This window comes from Oryctolagus cuniculus, chromosome 5, assembly GCF_051225735.1.
Source record: "Oryctolagus cuniculus isolate XC-2025 breed Fujian yellow rabbit chromosome 5, ASM5122573v1, whole genome shotgun sequence".
NCBI lineage: Eukaryota > Metazoa > Chordata > Mammalia > Lagomorpha > Leporidae > Oryctolagus > Oryctolagus cuniculus.
Genome location: NC_142871.1, coordinates 3,321,041 through 3,343,305, shown reverse-complemented (window position 1 = coordinate 3,343,305; position 22,265 = coordinate 3,321,041). Strand labels below are relative to the sequence as shown.

The window sequence follows — 22,265 nt, the reverse complement described above, 5'->3', positions numbered from 1 at the left end:
CCCTTAAGGCATTCGGATATGGCTAAAAAGAATTTACAGGCATGGAAAGCCAAGACACTCTGGCAAAAACAAACAAACAAACAACACACACACACACACACACACAAATGACCTAAATGAAAAATCCCGTGAGTGAGATCCCAGCGGAAAAGAAGGAGGTACCTTTCTCTGAAGGGAGGAGAGAACTTCCACTTTGACTATGGCCTTGTCTAAATAAGATCGGAGTTGGTGAACTCAAGAGGCCTCCATAGCCTTGGCAGCTCATGACAAGTTCCTTGGGTGATTACTGACGTCATAAATAAGAGTGTAAATTGTTAAATCAACAACAGGAGTCACTGTGCACCTGCTCCCCATGTAGGACCTCTGCCCTTAATGTGTTGTACTATGTGAATTAACGGTAAAACTACTACTCAAACAGTACTGTATACTTTGTGTGTTTCTGTGGGTGCAGTCTGTTGAAATCTTTACTTAGTATATACTAAGTTGATCTTCTATATATAAAGATAATTGAAAATGAATCATGATGAAGAATGGGATGGGAGAGGGAGTGGGAGATGGATGGTTGTAGGTGGGAGGGAGGTTATAGGAGGAAAATCTGCTATAATTCAAAAGTTGTACTTTGGAAATTTATATTTATTAAATAACCGTTGAAAAGAAAAAAAAAAAAGACCTCCTCCACACACACAGCCTAGTAGGAAGCTCACAACTGAAGACAGTATTAAGGCATGGGATTGAAAACAAGACTGCATAGGGTATTATGACCGGGGAAATTAGATCACACAGCAATAATCCAAAGTGAGGCACAGAGAGACAAAGGCTGAACAAATGACACAGATCCCCAGTAAACTGCCACGAGTCATTCAGTGGTCTAATACGTATTAATTACAATCCAGGAAGAAAAGGCACATAAAGTAACAGAAAAAAACTTTTTTTTTTTTTTAACTTTTATTTAATGAATATACGTTTCCAAAGTACGAATAATGGATTACTATGGCTTCTCCCCCATACCGTCCCTCCCACCCACAACCCTCCCCTTTCCCACTCCCTCTCCCCTTCCATTCACATCAAGATTCATTTTCGATTATCTTAATATACAGAAGATCAGCTTAGTATACATTAAGTAAGGATTTCAACAGTTTGCTCCCACACAGAAACATAAAGTGAAAAATAATAGATGATTTTTTTTAATGATGATGAAATCAGATCAGACCTATTGTCATGTTTAATCCCACTGAGAGTCAAGTTGGGAGTTGATAGTTTCTTTTCTTTTCTTTTCTTTTTTTTTTTTTTTTTTTTTTTTTTTTTTTTTTTTTTTTTACAGAGGATCAGTTTAGTATGAATTAAGTAAAGATTTCAACAGTTTGCACCCCCATAGAAACACAAAGTGAAATATATTATTTGAGTACTCGTTATAGCATTAAATCTCAATGCACAGCACATTAAGGACAGAGATCCTACATGAGGAGTAAGTGCACAGTGACTCCTGTTGTTGACTTTACCAATTGACACTCCTGTCTATGGCATCAGTAATCTCCCTATGCTCCAGTCATGAGTTTCCAAGGCTATGGAAGCCCCTTGAGTTCTCCGACTCTTATCTTGTTTAGACAAGGTCATAGTCAAAGTGGAGGTTCTCTCCTCCCTTCAGAGAAAGGTACCTCCTTCTTTGAAGACCTGTTCTTTCCACTGTGATCTCACTCACAGAGATCTTTTGCCAGAGTGTCTTGGCTTTCCATGCCTGAAATACTCTCATGGGCTTTTCAGCCAGATCTGAATGCCTTTAGGGCTGATTCTGAGGCCAGAGTGCTATTTAGGACATCTTCCATTCTATGAGTCTGCTGAGTATCTCACTTCCCATGTTGGATCACTCTCCCCTTTATTTATTCTATCGGTTAGTGTTAGCAGGTACTAGACTTGCTTATGTGCTCCCTTTGACTCTTAGTCCTTTCATTATGATCAATTGCGAACTGAAATTGATCACTTGGACTAGTGAGATGGCATTGGTACATGCCACCTTGATGGGATTGAATTGGAGTCCCCTGGTATGTTTCTAACTCTACCATTTGGGGCAAGTCAGCTTGAGCATGTCCCAAATTATATATCTCTTCCCTCTCTTATTCCTACTCTTATGTTTCCACTCAACATGGATTAAAGACCTAAATCTACGACCTGACACCATCAAGTTACTAGAGAACATTGGAGAAACCCTTCAAGATATTGGCACAGGCAAAGAGTTTCTGGAAAAGACCCGGGAGGCACAGGCAGTCAAAGCCAAAATTAACTATTGGGATTGCATCAAATTGAGAAGTTTCTGTACTGCAAAAGAAACAGTCAGGAGAGTGAAGAGACAACCGTCAGAATGGGAAAAAATATTTGCAAACTATGCAACAGATAAAGGGTTAATAACCAGAATCTACAAAGAGATCAAGAAACTCCACAAAAACAAAACCAACAACCCAATTAAGAGATGGGCCAAGGACCTCAATAGACATTTTTCAAAAGAGGAAATCCAAATGGCCAACAGGCACATGAAAAAATGTTCAAGGTCATTAGCAATCAGAGAAATGCAAATCAAAACCACAATGAGGTTCCACCTCACCCCGGTTAGAATGGCTCACATTCAGAAATCTACCAACAACAGATGCTGGCGAGGATGTGGGGAAAAAGGGACACTAACCCACTGTTGGTGGGAATGCAAACTGGTCAAGCCACTATGGAAATCAGTCTGGAGATTCCTCAGAAACCTGAAGATAACCCTACCGTTCGACCCAGCCATCCCACTCCTTGGAATTTACCCAAAGGAATTTAAATTGGCAAACAAAAAAGCGGTCTGCAGCCTAATGTTTATTGCAGCACAATTCACAATAGCTAAGACCTGGAACCAACCTAAATGCCCATCAACGGTAGACTGGATAAAGAAATTATGGGATATGTACTCTTTAGAATACTATACTGCAGTAAGAAACAATGAAATCCAGTCATTTGCAACAAAATGGAGGAATCTGGAACACATCATGCTGAGTGAAATAAGCCAGTCCCAAAGGGACAAATACCATATGTTCTCCCTGATCGGTGACAACTGACTGAACACCAAAAAGGAAACTTGTTGAAGTGAAAGGGACACTATGGGAAACAGAAAAAAACTTTGAAACAAATAATGGTTAAAACTTTCCTAAACTTTCCTGGGATTAGCAGCCCACACCTGCAGGGACCTCAGAGGCCTCCAAGGAAGATAAACTGGTGAGACAGTGGAGGAAACTGTCAGGGGCGGTGCAGGAGGGCCTGGGGACGATGCCTGCTGCGGTCTCCTCCGGGACACAGAGGCAGAGGCCAGAACACAGTGAAGCAGCACTCAGGAACCCTGCCGGCTTGCAGCTCCACACTCAGCAGATGGAGCTTTCCAAAGTAAGGCCAACTAACAGCACTTACATGTTTTTAAAAAAGAAGATGACGAGAACCTGTCACCAACACACTTTAAGAAATGTTAGCTGAAGTTGTTTGGGCTGAGGTGAAAGCGCACGAGATGGAAAGGTGGATCTGCCTGAATGGATGAGAAACATGGAACATGGGATGTTTGCAGGAAAACACTGAACACCAGTTTGCACACATCTTCATTAATCAACTACCTTAAAACATCAGCAAGTGGGTACTTCAAAAGTTCATGGCAAATACGATTAAAAAGTACGTTTACTTTGGTGCATTGGAAATCAATGCATATAAGGGGTCTTCAAAAATTAAGAAAAAGGCATGTTATGAAAATCTAAGCAGGAATTTCAAAAATGTTTCCTGCCAAAATAAACATACCATTTAACTCAATTTACATTAACTTTTCAAACTACCCTTGTATGTAGTAGTTTTATAACAATAGATGAAAAGGAAAAGGGGTTATAAAAGGAATTCCGGGGGCTGGCGCCGTAGCACAGTAGGTTAATCCTCTGCCCTTGGTGCAGGATCCCATGTAGGCACACGTTCTAGTCCTCGCTGCTCTACTTCCAGTCCAGCTCTCTGATATGGTCTAGGAAAGCAGTAGAAGATGGCCCAAGTGCTTGGGCCCCTGCACCCATGTGGGAGACCAGGAAGATGCTCCTGACTCCTGGCTTCGGATCAGCACAGCACTAGCCATTGCGGCCATTTGGGGAGTGAACCAATGGAAGGAAGACCTTTCTCTCTGTCTCTCCCTCTCACTGTCAAATAAAATCAATAAAATCTTTTAAAAAAGAATTTTTAATGATTTTTTCATGTTTATGATTTTTACATAGCGTAGAAATTAACCTTACCACAAAGTGTGCTGGTAAAAAAGTATAATCTAACCAAGGAGAAATCACCTGAAAATATAAAGAGGGAAAAAAAATAAAAGACAGAAGAGGATATAGAACAGAACACTGAAAGTATACATTGAATTAAAAGAAAGGGAGAAAGAAACAGTCAGGAAAGTGAAGAGGCAACCAACAGAATGGGAAAAAATATTTGTAAACTATGCAACAGATAAAGGATTAACAACCAGAATCTACAGAGAGATCAAGAAACTCCACAACATCAAAAAAAACAACCCACTTAAGAGATGGGCCAAGGACCTCAATAGACATTTTTCAAAAGAGGAAATCCAAATGGCCAACAGGCACATGAAAAAAATGTTCAAGATCACTAGCAATCAGGGAAATGCAAATCAAAACCACAATGAGGTTTCACCTCACCCTGGTGAAAATGGCTCACATACGGAAATCAACTAACAACAGATGCTGGCGAGGATGTGGGGAAAAGGGACACTAACCCACTGTTGGTGGGAATGCAAACTGGTTAAGCCACTATGGAAGTTGGTTTAGAGATTCCTCAGAAACCTGAATATAGCCCTACCATTCAACCCAGCCATCCCACCTCTTGGAATTTACCCAAAGGAAATTAAACTGGCAAACAAAAAAGCGGTCTATACCTCAGTGTTTATTGTAGCTCAATTCACAATAGCTAAGACCTGGAATCAACCCAAATGTCCATTAACAGTAGACCGGATAAAGAAATTATGGAACATGTACTCTACAGAATACTATACAGCAGTAAAAAACAATGAAATGTGGTCATTTGCAACAAAATGGAGGAATCTGGAAAACATCATGCTGAGTGAATTAGGCCAGTCCCAAAGGGACAAATATCATATGTTCTCCCTGATTGGTGACAACTAACTGAGCACCAAAAAGGAAACATGTTGAAGTTAAATGGACACTATGAGAAACAGTGACTTGATCAGCCCTTGTCATCACTGTTGATGTACAATTTAATACTTTATCCCTTTTAGTATTTTTTTTGTTCTACTTAATACTATTGGTTGAACTCTGTAATTAACACACATATATTCTTAGGTGTTTAAATTAACTGAAAAGTGATATCTGTTAAATATAAGAGTGGGAATAAGAGAGGGAGGAGATGTACAATTTGGGACATGCTCAATCGGACTTGCCCCAAGTGGTGGAGTTAGAAATGTGCCAGGGGATTCCAATTCAATCCCATCAAGGTGGCATGTACCAATGCCATCTCACTAGTCCAAGTGATCAATTTCAGTTCACAATTGATCACACTGATAGGTCTAAGAGTCAAAGGGATCACACAAACAAGACTAGTGTCTGCTAATACTAACTAACAGAAAAAAAAGGGAGAGAACGATCCAACATGGGAAGTTGATACACAGCAGACCCATAGAATGGCAGATGTCCTAAAGAGCACTCTGGCTTCAGAATCAGCCCTTAAGGCATTCGGATCTGGCTGAAGAGCCCATGAGAGTATTTTAGGTATAGAAAGCCAAGACACTCTGGCAAAAACAAAGAAACAAAAAAAACCAACCACCTAAATGAACAATCTCTGGGAGCGAGATCCCAGCAGAAAGAATGGGCCATCAAAGAAGGAGGTACCTTTCTCTGAAGGGAGAAGAGAACTTCCACATTGACTATGGCCTTGTCGAAATAAGATCAAAGTCGGCGAGCTCAGGGGGCTTCCATGGCCTTGGCAACTCATGACTAGAGCCTAGGGAGATTGGTGATGCCTCAAACAAGAGTGTCAAATTATTAAGTCAACAACAGGAGTCACTGTGTACTTACTCCTCATGTAGGATCTCTGTCCTTAATGTGTAGTTCAATGTGGATTAATGCTATAACTAGTACTGAAACAGTATTTTACACTTCGTGTTTCTGTGTGGGTGCAAACTGATGAAATCTTTACTTAATATATACTAAATTGATCTTCTGTATATAAAGAGAATTGAAAATGAATCTTGATGTGAATGGAAGGGGAGAGGGAGCGGGAGATGGGAGGGTTGCGGGTGGGAGGGAAGTTATGGGGGGAAAAGCCATTGTAATCCATAAACTGTACTTTGGAAATTTATATTTGCTAAATAAAAGTTTAAAAAAAGAAAGGGAGAATGCAAAAATACAGAACAAAAGGTCAAAGAGAAAATAAAGCCACTAGGCAATGATAAACATGATTTCTCTGAACATAAATTGACACAGCAAACTTAGAACTATTAACAGAAAAAAATATTAAGTTTCATTTTGATGAGAAAGTAAAGCCTTGAGAAGAGATAGCAGATGTAAATGTATAAGCATCCAATAACAAAGTTTCAAAACACACATGGCAAAAATGACAATATATGAAAAATCTCTAGCTTTATCTTTACTGGAAACTGGATTTCTAGTTAGAAATGGGAAAATACATTTGTAAGGGATAGAAATTTATAAAGAAGTGATATTTTTATGAAAAATGCTGTTGGATGGATTAAAATAAACTACAAATTTCATTCACGACCAATCATACCATGTTTTATACAAGAAGATGCTATTCTTTCATTTTCAAATGAATAAGTAAATACAATTAAAATGTCAGTGTGGGGGTAGGTATTTGCCCTAGTAGACAAGACCCAGTCCAAGAAGCCCACATTTCCTATAGAGTGCTGGGTGTCAGTTCTCCTTCCATTCCCAATTCCACCTCGCTGCTGTGCACCCTGGAGGGCAGCAGGGGACAACTCAGGTCCCCTTGGGTTCCTGCCAGCCACATGGGGGACCCGAACTGAATTCCTGGCTCCTGGCTTCTGCTGAGACAGTGGACAGCAGATGGAAGCTCTCTCACTGTGTCTCAAAAATACTAGTAATAATTTAAAAAGTCAAATTGATTCTTGTTGATTGAAATAAAAAACCTGAAGTACAATGTTGATTCTTTTAAAATATTCATGATGAAGGGGGTGCAAGGTCATGACGCTTATAGTGTACTTCAAACTAGTACAGAACAGAAGAAAGAGACAGAAAACCATAGCAAAATCTTAATCCCTGAAACTAGGTAGTGGGTATGAGTGCAAATCTCTATTTGAAAATCATTTTAGAAAATTTAGAAAACATTATTAAGTGATGATTTCCATGAAAGATTTCAAAAGTAAATGAAAGGTAAGGACTATCTTACCAGGCATGTATGACAAGTTAACACAGTTCAGGAATCAAAAAATGAGTACATTTGAGGATTCGGTAATGAGCAATAAATGGCTGAAGAGGTCCAAAAATCATCCAAGTTTACATAAAAAAGGCATACTGATAGACTTAACTCTAAAAGAATGAAGATATAAAAATAAAACTATAAACATACACAAGGAAAAATTGAAATGCTACTTATATCACCATGAGATCTGATAAAAACAAATTATAATAGGTTTGACCTGAGGACACTAAAATTATTTGTTTTCTAAAGAAAATTAATAAAAATTTTTAAAATACCCTAAAGGAAATTAGTAATATAACAGAACATTTTAATATCCTTCCCAAAATGTGAACACAAACTGATTTTTTAAAAGTAAAGAGTTCAACAAAAATAAGCAAAAGTTATAAACAAATACATACAGGTAAGTTATAAAGGTAATTAAACATGGAATGATCTTCCAAACAGTGAGCACAGACTGGCATATTTAATGAAAAAGATTTTTCACATTATGTTACAGTCTTTTCAGAAGGTCTATAATGTGTATAAATTTATAGCAGTAAATGTTATACATTTTTTAAAGAATCCATAGGTAAAACTGTGGCTATGTAAGCAAGAATGCATTGCAGCATTATTTTTCATGCAAAATTCTGGAAACACTGGTCATCAATACAGGAAACGCTAATTAAGTAAACCTTTTTATAGTACTCCACATTATATTATATAATTATATACTTCTTAATAGATTTGGTATAACCACATTTGGTTTCAAAAAAAGGAGAATTAAAAAAGAATGTGTGTATGTATCTATTCCATATACTGTCACACACACACACACACACGCACACGCACACGCACACCCGTGGGAGAACACAGGAAACAGACGGCAGGGAGAGTACACAGATAGGCAGCTGGTGCTGTAGCACAGAAGAGCAGAATACTGCTCATTCTTGTATAATCATCCACACTCTTGAAATTGCTGAAAATATCATTAAAATTATTAAGTTTCAAAAATTATGTAATGATATATAAGTATACACAATATATTACTAACACAATACATGTACATTAAGAATCAAAATAATATAATTGTACTTGATATTTAATTTTCTCTGACTGAAAAAAAGCTTAGTAACAGAAACTCGATCCAGGTCTCCTCTGTGGGTGGCAGGAGCCCAACTTCCGAAGCCGTTACCTGCCACATCCCAGGGTGCTGGAATCTGGAGCACAGCCAATCCAGGCATTCCTGGATGAGATGGAGCTATCCAGGTGTTGGCTTAACTGCTTTGGGGGCACCTGGGAGAACTGTGTCTCGGAACTTTAAAACAGAGTGACCCCTGGAAACAAGTGCTGAGATCTGGACTCATGGATCACAGAGGAGCACCCAAAGCAGCTGAATTCAGCAAGGGTGGCATGCGCCAGTAATGGGTGCTCACAGATCTGAAGTAAAGACAGCATCACACAAGAAGGAGGTGGTGTGGACAGGGGCACAGGAACCGAAACAGAAGCTGCTGGCCACTACACGAACACTGCAAGGAGAGAAGGCAGGTTAGCCACTGGCCTTGAGCTAACACAAGCGAGTGGACGCACTCACAAGGAACATACCTGAGAGGGTTCTGAATCCACCTCCCAAGTCAGGCTCGATCATTTAGCGACTCTCATTCTCTGTGTTCTGAATCCATGTTCATGAAACACATTTTTCACTGCTCCCTGGCTCCCAAAATAACCCTGACCACACAGAATGCCAATTTTCTGATCCTTGTGACTGGAATTCCATTTCTACACATCGGTCACATTAGCCTGGTTACCAGGATTTGGATTCTGGAAAACTGATCCATTTCCATGTGCTTTTGCATCTCTGAGGCCAGTGACCACACCTGGACTGAGGTAAACTCGAAGAGGAACGCCTCGGTCACCATTTGCCAGGCTTTCCCTTTGTAAGTCCTATTCCAGTGTGACTAATTTAAATACCAATTGCATTTAAATTATCCTCACAAAACACTGTCAGCAACTGTAAGAAATAAAATGTCCAAAATAAATATAAACAAAATACACATAAAGCCTAAATAAATAAAGTTTGCATTTTTGTTTCCAAACATAAATTCATGCCAAAGTACATTTAAAAAAATCAATGAATTATAGACAACACTTTCTGGGCTTCTAAACTTTAAGAATTATTTTTACCTATGTGATTGGTTATTAAGGTTTAGCGATCCAGTCTGGTACATCTCTTCCAGCTGCTTCCTGTTTCCAAAGTACAAAGCAAGGTCTGTGGCAATGATGGCTTTGCGGATGATCTCAAGCACCTGTTCATACTCACTGGAGCTCAGGGTGGAGAAGATGTTGTGCCCTTCCAACTAGGAAAAAAATACAAAAAAAAAAAAAAACCACCAATAACAAGCACAAGTTCTGATCCTAGGACTACTTCAGTTACTTGAGACAATACTGTCAGTCAATGTTATTTGAAGTACTAATGACAGATTTTGGAGGAACATGAGGATAGTTCGAGACAACTGTAAATAAAATGGCATTTTGGTTTCTCTCTCTTTTTTAAAGGTCAGCAAAGAAACGAGATTTATTTACAAGCAAAGTCTAATTCAAAGTACACTCTGAGGACAGAGTGCAGGCATGGCTATGACAGCTGAGCCATGACAATTAAACCCCCCTTAAATGAACTCTGGTACACACGGCAACCTCATTTGCTACCAGAAAATCCCAGTGATCTAAATATATCTAGCTTTCATAAATTTCTAGTAGTTAAAGGACTGGAATATGTCTTCAAGCAATTAAAATTAAAGTTCAGGAACTTTTACATTGTACTTTAGAGGCCTTAAAAAGGTTTCCTCACCCTCATCTGCTTCAGGTTGTACCAATAATCACATGATGCTTATGAAGGCACCTGAGAAACTCTCTCTAGAGGCAGGAACATATTTACATAAACATGAGTCACTGAAGGGGCAAGTGCTCGCCGTCTCTTTTTTCCTTAGAGCAGATGGGAAATGGCCGCTTGTACTCTAAACAAGACCAAAATACTGGCCACTTTGATTCTAGTACGTCAAAATTATTCCTCTCCCTGTGAACAGTTTTAAAATCTTTTATAATAATTTCTCCCTTACAGAATGTTAAGGGGTTTCCCCATGATTGGTATTTTTAAAAAGTTTTTATGCAAACTTCACATTGGGGCAATTAAGAAATACTTAATTTGTGAACTCATCAATTATTTTTCAATGATTTCATGACTAGTAAATAGTCTTGCTATCAAACTGATTTTTAATCAATTTTACTTTTTCTCGATCTACATTTGTTGATCGATAAAATGCAATTAAGACTTCAAATTTCCTCTAAAGTGAATTTTTATAAGATCAGACACCTCACCAGGACACTGTCTACTTCCTACTCTGAAATAAAGCTGTACATGTACCACTGGTTTTTCAATCATTGGAATCTTTATCATTTATTAGGGCCTTAAAAATGCTGAAATTAATGATAAATGCAACAAATGGACTGTTTGAGTTTGTTGTTTTCCTGACAACAATAACAGTAAGGCTTTACACAAAAGTACTTTCAAACACGTCATTAAAATCTGTACGAACCTTTGATATATATCCAGAGTGAAGTATATGCAGAAATTCTAACGATGTTTCAATGACTACAAATAAACTGTAGCTGTTATATAAAGTGGCCACTTTTTGCCATTTTAAATACTGCAGCCTCATTTGAAGTCATGGATGGGGCCAAAGGGGTAGACGTGGTGAGTACTGACTTCAGCTCGACACAAAGAACCACCACACCACGCGAATGTCCCGCATCTGGAACATGCGTGAAATGCTTTGACCAGGCTGGCTAATGACCGTGGGAGGCGAGGGGCTGGGTTCAAGCCTGGTAGGCGGCTCAGCCTGATTACTTCTCAAGGCACTTCACTCTCAACTCTCCTCCATCTTTAGATGCAAAAAAGAAAAATCCTTGCTCGGATTCACACTGTGGATTCTGCTTTCCTTTGGTTTGATCAGAGCTGAAGTGAGGCAATTGGCCTTTCTCAACATCTAATGCTTTCTGACCTGTATCTTCCACTTCATAAACATTTTTCAAATAGGAACACGTTTGAGGTGTGCTCATGTGCACATCGGCTATCATCAGGGCATCCGAGGGGAATCACAGCTGGTAACATTTTTATGCTTCAGGATATATATTAATGCTTTATCCTATCACTAATGCTTACCACAGTAACAGAACGCTTACCACAATACCAGCTAAAATATTTAAAATTGCTCTAGCATGCTACTGAAATTTTTAAACAGTCCTCTCTGAAACAGAGACTTCCTTGTTTGAGTTCTATACATTCTTCAGGGGAACCACAGAGCCAGGAGCTTACTACATAATTCTACATAATATACTGACTTGTTCATCTGTAAGCTCATGTTTTCATCTGATTTTCAATGTCTTCCTGATTCACAACAAACTAAGATCCATTTTAAAGAATCTGTATATCCTGCCAGCAATTTCAGATTCATTACTTCTTTTATTGCTTTTCAAAATTAAAGGAAAGTAGCTGAAAAATAAAAATATCAGTAGAGAGCCTTTATAATGAAAAGCTGTCACCAGGACCCTTGTACTGCCTCCTTTATACTGTGCAAGAGTAAAAGAAATGAATGAATAAATCAACAAATAACAAGTGCCCCATCCTTTTTAAGGAAATCTAGCACTTTGCTCCTACCAAAACAAAAGAAAATCAGGAAGGGATAATAGCAACCAAGCACCCCAGACAAGCAAACAGCTTTAGTCCTTCCTTAAGGCTCCAACTTCACATAAGTAAAGACGTGCTACACCCCACAAAGTCATATGATATTTTAATAAGCATCATATAGATCAGTCTAGTACAGGTTCTATTCCAGAATTAACTATTCTAAGTTAATTCAAGTTGATCCAACTTTGCATAAATCAAGCATGAGACAACAGAGGTTTTACACTGAGAATGTTTCTATAATGGTTCTATAACTGAATGGCATACAACTTTTATCTCTATTAAAACATGTGAGTGGCTCTGTTTGTTGATACTCTAAGCAGCTGAGAGCTTATGAGACCCGCCATCATGTGTACCATGGAGGGACTGGCTCTGGTCCTGACCTGGCTCTCATGCGAGGCTCACTGACCAGCTATCTTTAAGGCTACTTCCAGCCCTTAAATATTGTGGGGAGCAATCCGGACTGGACTGAGTTACTGGAATTAAGACTTATTCTATGCATCTGCTCTCCCACAATATGGCGCTGGGAGAGAAGTAAACAGCTTCTGCACAGCTGCCTCCAGTTCAGCCAATAAACTGTAGGACTTGCTCCTGATTGGAAAGCAGCGTACTCGGCGTGTGGGCAGCCGAGTTGGGATTGGCGGAGGAGGACTATAAAGGAGGAGAGAGACGGCATGCACCAGGAACATCTATGGGGAACATCTATGGGGAACATCTAGCTGAAGGAACACCTGTGCAGCCCCCGAGAAAAGCCGGCCGGCGGTGTGCCGCTCCCCTGCGGAAGTGGGGAATGTGGCCAGGGGGAACTGCCCTTCCACGGAGGTGGAAGGGATAGTAGCCAACCCGGGAAGAACCAGCAGCAAACCCGGGGAGGGCCGAGCAGACAGAAAGAACAGCGCAGGGTCCTGTGTCGTTCCTCCACGAAGAGGGGGAACGACATAATGGTGCCGTGACTCGGATAGGAAACCTAGGACGAATAGCAAACTTAGGAGGGAAGAAACAGGAAGAACTGGGAAAATACCGGAGAGAGAGACTAGCAAACAGCCTAGGGAAAAGCCGGCCGAAAAAGGTGCCGGAAGAAGCTATGGAAAGCCTAGGCATAGACTCAGATACGGACTACGGGGGGAAGCTGGGAGAAATCTCTAAGGTCGAAAGCGAAAGTGAAAGCTAGAACAAACAGACTCGGATGCGGACTGTGGGGAGAGGCCAGGAGAAATGAGGGAGGAATACCGTTGGAGGAAAGTTTGGAGAAACATACCGGGTAGAGAAAAATGTTAGGGAAATTGAAGCCGCGGGGGGCAGGCCAAGGCGGAAACGAAAGCCACTTTGGGATTCTCAAGTTAGCCTGGGAATAAGGGGCAAAAAGTTGAAACCAGAAGCTGAAACGTAAGCCAGATTGGGATCCGTCTGATTAGCCCGGGGAGCAAAGGACGGGAAGCCAAATCGCGGGGCGGAGACGTATGCTGGGTTGAATTCTCCAGGCTAGCCCAGGGAACTTGGATTGAATGCTAGTGGTGGAGATGCAAGCTACGCTGTGTGACTCGCGGAAGCCGCCGCGTGCAGAGAAAGCACGGGGCGTGAATAGATAGGGAACGGGGCTGGCGCGAGGCCGTGGTTCAGACGTGAAAGGGTTAAGTGCGAGACTGCGGAGTGTGCGCGCAAAGCGGGCTGAAGCGGCTCAGCCGGAAAGCCGCGGAGAAATAGCCTCGGGGCGGAGCCTGCCGGCAGGGCGAGGCGCCGGGAAGCTGCGGGGATAAGAGAAACAGAAGTTTTAGAAGTAAAGTGAGAGAAATAGGAATGCTGGAAGATAGAAGTAAAATGGGAGAAGTAGGAATGCCCGGAGATAGAGAAATAGAAAGGCCTCCCCTCAACATGGCAGTGAGAGAGCTTGGATTCGGTCTGCCTGATTAAGTGAGGCGATGAGCACCTGCGGCGGCTAGCAGCTTATGCGCCGCAGGTCACCGAAGACAGGCACGAATTAACATCAGTAAGGCCTCCCCACAATACAACAATGAGAAAGCTTGGATTCGGTCTGCCTGATTAAGGCGGTAAGCGCCAGCAAGCAGCTCGACCAGAGTATGAGCTGCAGGTCACCGAAGATAGGCACGAACCAACACTAATAAGTCTCCCCTACAATACGGCAATGAGAAGGCTTGGATTCGGTTTGCCTGATTGTTAGGGCTTGTAAGCCCCTGCGGGCAGAGCAGAGCATGCGCTGCAGGGCACCGAACACAGGCACGCATCAGCGCCTAATAACCTCCTCACAACCGAAGACAGGCGCGTATCAACGCCAAAAATAAAAAGAAAGGGGGATCTGTGGGGAGCAAATCGGACTGGACTGAGTTACTGGAATTAAGACTTATTCTATGCATCTGCTCTCCCACAATATGGCGCTGGGAGAGAAGTAAACAGCTTCCGCACAGCTGCCTCCAGTTCAGCCAATAAACTGTAGGACTTGCTCCTGATTGGAAAGCAGCGTACTCGGCGTGTGGGCAGCCGAGTTGGGATTGGCGGAGGAGGACTATAAAGGAGGAGAGAGACGGCATGCACCAGGAACATCTATGGGGAACATCTATGGGGAACATCTAGCTGAAGGAACACCTGTGCAGCCCCCGAGAAAAGCCGGCCGGCGGTGTGCCGCTCCCCTGCGGAAGTGGGGAATGTGGCCAGGGGGAACTGCCCTTCCACGGAGGTGGAAGGGATAGTAGCCAACCCGGGAAGAACCAGCAGCAAACCCGGGGAGGGCCGAGCAGACAAAAGAACAGCGCAGGGTCCTGTGTCGTTCCTCCACGAAGAGGGGGAACGACAAAATATGACGCCTCTGTGGGTCTTCACATCCTGTCCACTGCAGGAACATCTGGGAACTGCAACTTTCTTACCACAGCACTCTCTCGCTTTACAACACACCACACTATCTTCATCTGTTCAGCAGGTACCTAGCTCATGTGTTCTACTTTGTATAAATGCATTAGTTTAGCACTGAGTAAATCTAAAGTCAGAAGTAAATATAAATTTATTTGAAAGGCAAAGAAAGACAGAGGTCTGCCATCCTCTGATTTACTTCCCCCAAAACACAGCAGCCTGGATGAAACAGGCCACAACAGGAGCTGGCACTGAATCCAGGCCTCCCACATGGTTTAGGGACCCAACCCGTTGAGCCACGACCTGCTGCCTTCCGTGTTGTGCCTCAACAGGAAGTTGGAATTGGATGCAGAACCAGGATTCAAACCCAGGCACTCTAATGTGCAATGAGGGCATCCCAAGCAGTGTCCTAACTACCATGCCACACAGCCACCCATAAGTTCATTTTTAAGGAGTTCACAGTTTAGTGGAAGAGATAGGGTGAACTATATTTCTGATGTGTTTTTGGATTTGCTTAGTTAATATTTTGTTCAGGATTTTTGCATCTATTTCATCAGGGAAATTGGTCTGTAGTTTTCATTTTCTGTTGTATCTTTTTCTGGGTTAGGCATTAAGGTGATGCAGGCTTCATAAAAGGAATTTGGGAGGGTACCCCCTTTCAACTGTTTTGAGTAACTTGAGAATTGGACTTAGTTCTTTAAATGATGCTAAAATTCATATGGAAACACAAGACTCCAAATAGCTAAAAGCAACCTTATGCAACAAAAACAAAGCAGGAAGGCCAACAAGGATACCTGATTTTAAGACATACCACAGGGCAGTTATAATCAAAATGCCTGGTACTGGCATGGAAACAGATGTGTAGACCAACAAAAAACAACAGAGACTCCAGCAATCCACCCACACATCTACAATCAACTTATCTTTGACAATGGGGCTAAAGTCAATCCCTTGAACAAGGACAGTTTGGTGCTGGGGAAACTGGATGTCCACATGCAGAGGTATGAAACTAGATCCTTCCCTTACACCTTATACATAAACCTACTCAAAACGGATCAAAGACCTAAATCCATGACCCAATACTATCAAATTACTAGAGAACATTGAGGAAACTCTGCAAAACATTGGCACAGGCAAAAACTTATTGGAAAAGACCTCAGGAGCACAGGCAGTCAAACCACAATTGACAAATGGGATTACACCAAGCTGAAAAGCTTCTGCACTGCAAAAGAAACATTCAGCAAAGTGAAGAGGAAACTGATCTAACAGGAGAAAACATTCTGCAAATTACACAACTGGTAAAGGGTTAACATCCAGAACCTATAAAGACCTTAAGAAATTCAACAACAACAAAACATTCTGGTTAAGAAATAAGCAAAAAGATTTGAACAGGCATTTTTCAAGAGAGGAAACCAAATGGCCAACAGACACTTGAAAAAAATGCTCAGAATCATAGCCATCAGGGAAACACAAATGAAAACCACAGTGAGGTTTCACCTCACTGCAGTCAGAATGGCTCTCATACAAAAATCAACAAATGACAAATGCTAGCGAGGATATGGGAAAAAGGTGCCCTGGTCCACTGTTGGTTGGAATGCAAGCTGGTGCAACCACTGTGGAAGAGAATATGGAAATACCTCAGAAATCTCAGATTGGATCTGCCATATGACCCAGCCATCCCACTCCTGGGAATTTACCCAAACCAAAAAAAAATCAGTATATGAAATAGATATCTGCATCCCTATGTTCACTGCAGCACAATTCACAACAGGTAAGATATGGAATCAATCCAGATGTCTATCAGCTGCTGACTGGATGAAAAATTATGGTATATATACACTATGGAATACTACTCAGCTATAAAAACATCCTGTCTTTTGCAACAATATGGATGCAAATGGAAACCATTATACTTAGTGAAATAAGCCAGTCCCTAAAAACAGATCTTATGTTTTCCCTGATTCGAGGTAACTAATAGAGTACCTGAAATGTAATGAATTGGAGTGAAATAGACATTTGGAGACTTGATGATTGTTTATAGGTCTTGTCTCTTCTGTTGAGGAACAGTGATTATTTTTTTCTCTTAACACTATTTGTTGAATTCTTTTACTTAGTGTAGGGTTAACTATACGATCATTAAGTAAACTGAAGACAGATCTTTGTAAAAAGTTAAGAGTGGGAATTCATGAGGGAGGAGGAGGAGGAAGGGTTGGAGTGTGGGTGGGAGGGAGGTTGGGGGAGAAGTGAAATCGTGTTGCTAACTGTAATATGAAATACATGAAACTTGTATAACTTAAATAAAAGTTTTTAAAAAGTAATATCATATAAAAACTGAGTGGAATGGCTTTTGTGATTGAGTAAAATAATAAACTATGGAAGAATACAGGAGGGAGGTTTTGCTGGTTGATTCTGAAGGGCCTCAGAAGTCAGAGGAGCAGTCTATGCAGAAGGAGCAGCAAGAGAAACGGGGTAGCTGAGACCACAGAGATTACAGCCGAGAATTCCACAGAAATGAAGTACGCACAATAGGAAAATTGTAAAGATTACAAAGAGCTATAAGAAGGCCTCAGTCGGGAACTGATTATCTTGAAAGTAATAAGGAGCCCTTGATGATTTTAAGTGAGGTGGTGGTGATACGACAAGGGTTCTGTTGTAGAACCATTGCTCTGCATGAATTGGAGGTACAGGCAAGAACCAAGGCAGGGAGACTGATCCTTTCCTTAGAAAGTTTTTAAAAAATACCGTCAATCATAATTTCCCCAAAGCCCTCTGCTGCTAAGCTCCATATAAAAGAAATTCTTACAGAAGGACCTTGAAGTTCAGATTTGCATACCTGCGTGCCTAGCAATCCTGCCCCAAATGAGTAGGAAATTCCTATGCTAGGAAGCCATGGTATATTTTGAATTATTCAGGGGCTCAGGGAAGAAACAAGTCAATGATGCAACTAGTCACACTGAACACTCACAGTGCCTCTAAAGACATACACTGGGGCCGGCGCTGTGGTGTAGCAGGTAAAGCCGTCACCTGCAGTGCTGGCGTCCCATATGGGCGGGGGCTCGAGTCCTGGCTGCTCCACTTCCGATCCAGCTCTCTGCTATGGCCTGGGAAAGCATCTAGTGCATCAAACCACATTCAACAGCATTACAGAATTGTAACTAAGAACACAGGTTTTGGAATCAGACTATTTTAATTTTAAATCTTGTCCCACCACTTACTATGTGAGAAATGGATAAGCTAATTAATCTGTCCCATACATATTCCTCTTATTGTAAAAAGTAGATGAATACTAGCAATCTCCTAAGGATACTATTAAAAAATGAAATGTAAAAATACTTCAGTTTGGGGTTCACAGTATGCACCTGATACCTGATAAAATGTGATGCTACTAATAACATACCAGTGTCACTTCTCCAGGTAGAGTTGTGTGAGAGAGTGAAGGACGACTGAACAAACCAACAAACCAGACTCTGCAGACATGAACCTGACTGCCAAAGGCACGTCTATTCAGAACACTTCTTCAGGAAGGACGGCGTCAGGTCAGCCCACCACCACATTTTAGATGATACTAAAGGTAGGGAGGAATAAAAGAGCACCCATGTTCTATGACTGCAGCAGACAACAGTAAATTCTACCTGGTTAAGATGAATTGAAAGAACTCTGCTGTTGACTCAGAAAAAATGTACTGCAAAATAAGTAATGAAAAAAACATGATGTCACAGTGTTTGCTGTAAAGATAACTTTCTGAACTCTCATCACGTATTTTAAGAAAAACCAGATAATTCCAGATTAACAGTATATTAAGAACATTTATAATAATGAGACTAATCAATCCTAAGCAGTCTGTTTTATAAAATTTTGACTATTTAGTACTGAAGATGGGTATTCTCAAGAGGCAAAATATAGAAAAAGTATGGCTTCAATGTTTAAAACAATCATTAACATTTCATTAGGAAAAAGAATGAATTGATACAGTATTCTAACAATAACGGTACTATCATAATTACTAAAACTATGTGGCTATGTTTTGGGTTGGAAAATGAAGCTTACCTGCTGCCATGGATGCCACTGTCCGCGCTGTCTTTCCACTCCCCACTGCTCAGCCAAGGACCCTTTATCCAACAGGCTGTATCTACTCACTGTCCCCAACAGCGACTCATCAGTTTCTGGTCTCCAACTCTGACTACATTGCTCTCCCCCTCGCAATTCTCTTACAGGTAGGTTCTACCTTCATGGACCCACAGATGCGGTATGATGAAGACTGTGTGGGGGAAGAGCTTCACAGAATTTGGAAAGCTCTAGTGGGCACAGGGCCCGGTTTGGCACTGGGCACCACCTCCAGTGGGAGTTTTCCGAATGTCCACCATGGCCTCCACACAGCAATGGCCCCTATCACCAGCAAAGCAGTCTCCTGTTTCTCAGTAGGAGGAGGTAACAGGAAGCCCAGCAAAAGATAAGAATGCAGGTTTATCCTCTCCTAGCCACTCTTGTCCTGATCTTACTCATGACTTCACCTTGTGCATGGCCCACTCCACACAGGTCTTCCGACTGCTGCCCTCTCACAGTGACCACCGTCAAGGTGAGCTAGGCTCAGCTATACACTTCCAGGTTTTCTGTAGTAGGCGTCTCTTTGTGTCTATGTGTGGTATGCTGGAGGTCAGCTTCAAAAACAGGTCTCCTTAGACACTGCTTGTTGCCTCCTGCTTGCGTCTGTCCCTGTGTTGGCCACAAGAAGTCTGATCACCCACATTTCCCAGGAGATGTATCAGCGGCAGCCATGGTGAAGCTGGGCACCCACATCAGCAGAACCATGATGTGTGCTCAACACAGACAATGCCTGACCGGAATATCTCCACGCATAGATGCTGAGTTGCTTATCTTCTATCTGGCTCATGGTTCCAGACCCACCATCATCTGTGTAATCATGCAGATAAAGTATCTGCAAAGATCGGGATAGCACTGGAGAAGTACTTTGAGTATAAGCAAACTTCAGAGTGTTCTGCCTTGTTTTAGTGACTGCTACCCAAAGATATCACCTGAACTGGTCAAGCGTGGAAAGGCCTTTTCACAAAACAAAATTGGCAGGACTGGTGACAGGATGGGTGGTTGAAGGCAAAGGGACAGAAGACAATGACTCTACGGTCACCACCCTGAATGGCTGGATGACAAGGTCCCTACCACAGTAGACACAAAATAGAGAAGGTATCTAGGGAAAGATGAGCAGCATGCTTTTGGCCATAGAACATGCTGAGTTCACGTGGCTCAAAATACAAGTCTTACTGAGCACCAGTGTTGAGTCCACAGTGGTTTGAGAACCCTCAGTTTACTGGTGCCAGAACCATGGGTGGACAAGGTAGACCATGAGACAGCAGAACGCCAGGGACAAGGACCTCCTCTCTCAGGATTAGAGCCCCAGAAGGGCAGGGATTGGTGCCTGCTTTGTTTATTATGATATCCCCGGTTCCTGAAACAGCTTCTGGCAGACAAACATGCCCAACTATTAGACTGCTGAACTGAATGTCAAGGGATACTTGGGAGAGTCTGGGAATAAACACTCTGCAACGTGTTGCACATTCAAGCAAAACCAGCCAAGGATACAGCCATTTTCAGAAGAAGGAGCACTTCTCTGAATCCTGCTGTCCTCTAGAATGGGCTGTCCACTGCGGTCCCCAGATCTCTCTGCCTCTCCTTGGCAGGGCTCACACACAGGTGTCTGAGCATCCCCGTGGATGCATTTGTTCTGAAACCCATGGTGCTTCCACCTGAGTCGGCAGCGGTGCTCGGTCCCCCCAGCCCACTGCTCAGCACAGAGCTGTCCTTACCTCTCTTCACCAGACAGAAACACCTCTATAATACCTGGATCCTAGCCATTCTCCAAAACTGCCAGCGATCTGCTTATCTGAACTTAACTCACAGCCCTGAGTCCCTGCACAATGATCTGATTATTTTAGGATTGTTCTGATGTATACTCTGCTATCCCCACATCATTGAGAGATTGCTATATGGACACAGACTGACCTGCGCCTCCATTTTTGATGGCAGCAACTTCCTAGGGCTCCAGTGGACCTACCGCTTTGCAATATCTGCTCTATTACGTTGTTTCTTTTTTTTAATCTACTCTGTGGTAACAGACTTAGCAATTCTGGCCTACTTCAAAACTTATTCTGTTATATTTAAAATAGACTTTTTAAGGAAACTTTACAAAAGCTATTACAATTAATTTGTAATTTAAATTGCCATGAATGTCATCATCAAATGTATGAATGCAGCTAGGACATGGGATGCTAATTCAGTGAGTCAAATTATCTTTAAATGAAAGCATCCCAGTGTTACTCTGGCATTTCTCTTTCTGATACAGATAGCTTCAAATGATGAGTGAATTCCAAGGAGAAATAAACTGTCATAAGTTCTATAGAGTTCACCTATTTACACAAATCATATTTCACATATTTTATCCTACTTAAATTTCCATGTATGCTTGCATGTATCCACATATGTGTGCATATGTCTATCTATCTATCCCATGCATACCTGATTTAGAAAAGAAAGTACTGGATAAAAGTAAACATCAGGAATGATGGCTACACATTGCTTTCAGGGACAGAATGTGCCATGGGAAGGGCAGTGTTCAGTGACCCCCTGGACATGGCGTTCCAGTGAGTAAAATCGCTCCCTATCTAAAATACCTCTCACTTTTGCCCAGCAGGTGATTAGAACAGCACCTGCCCTTGAGTAAGCGATGGCTCACTTGCTCAGGGCTGACAGGTAAGCAGGTAAGCTCCGCTGTGGAGCATGCAGTACTCCCCATCACGTGGACAGGCAGGCTCAAGTGCGAGGCACTAGGAGAAGTCACTGGGAAGCTGAAGGGGAGGCTAAACATACAAGTCCTAGGTGCTCAGAGGGGCACTTGGCCTATACAAGAATGGCAAAGTTCCAGGGGCAAGAGCCTCTGTCTCACAACTTGCTTGTCAGCTGCTGCGAGAGTCGTGGTGGCTGCAAGAGCTTGCCGCCAGGGTTCTGCTGTGCAACCCTGGAAACTCAAGACCCCTTTCCTGGACACGTCCAGAGACCTAGGGAGGACTCCTTTCCTACTTCGAGGTGCTGACATTGAGAGGAAGTGGTAGGGTCCACTACTGAGGCAAACACAGATCATATTTTTAAAATGGTCTCTGACAGGAATCCACTCAAGACCTAACAGCTACCTTATTAAAGTGGGTTTGAA

The 22,265-nt window shown here is 41.9% G+C and overlaps 1 protein-coding gene across 11 annotated transcripts in view; it reads right to left on the bottom strand.

Annotated features, from left to right (window-relative positions):
* Positions 1–22,265, bottom strand: part of PDE10A (phosphodiesterase 10A) — a 645,525-nt gene that overhangs the window by 30,912 nt on the left and 592,348 nt on the right. For all 11 annotated transcript variants that reach the window (XM_089332463.1, XM_070073294.2, XM_089332462.1 and 8 more), the window contains one exon: positions 9,628–9,800. In XM_089332463.1, the coding sequence (XP_089188589.1) occupies positions 9,628–9,800 (173 nt within the window). The remainder of the gene's footprint in view (positions 1–9,627; positions 9,801–22,265) is intronic.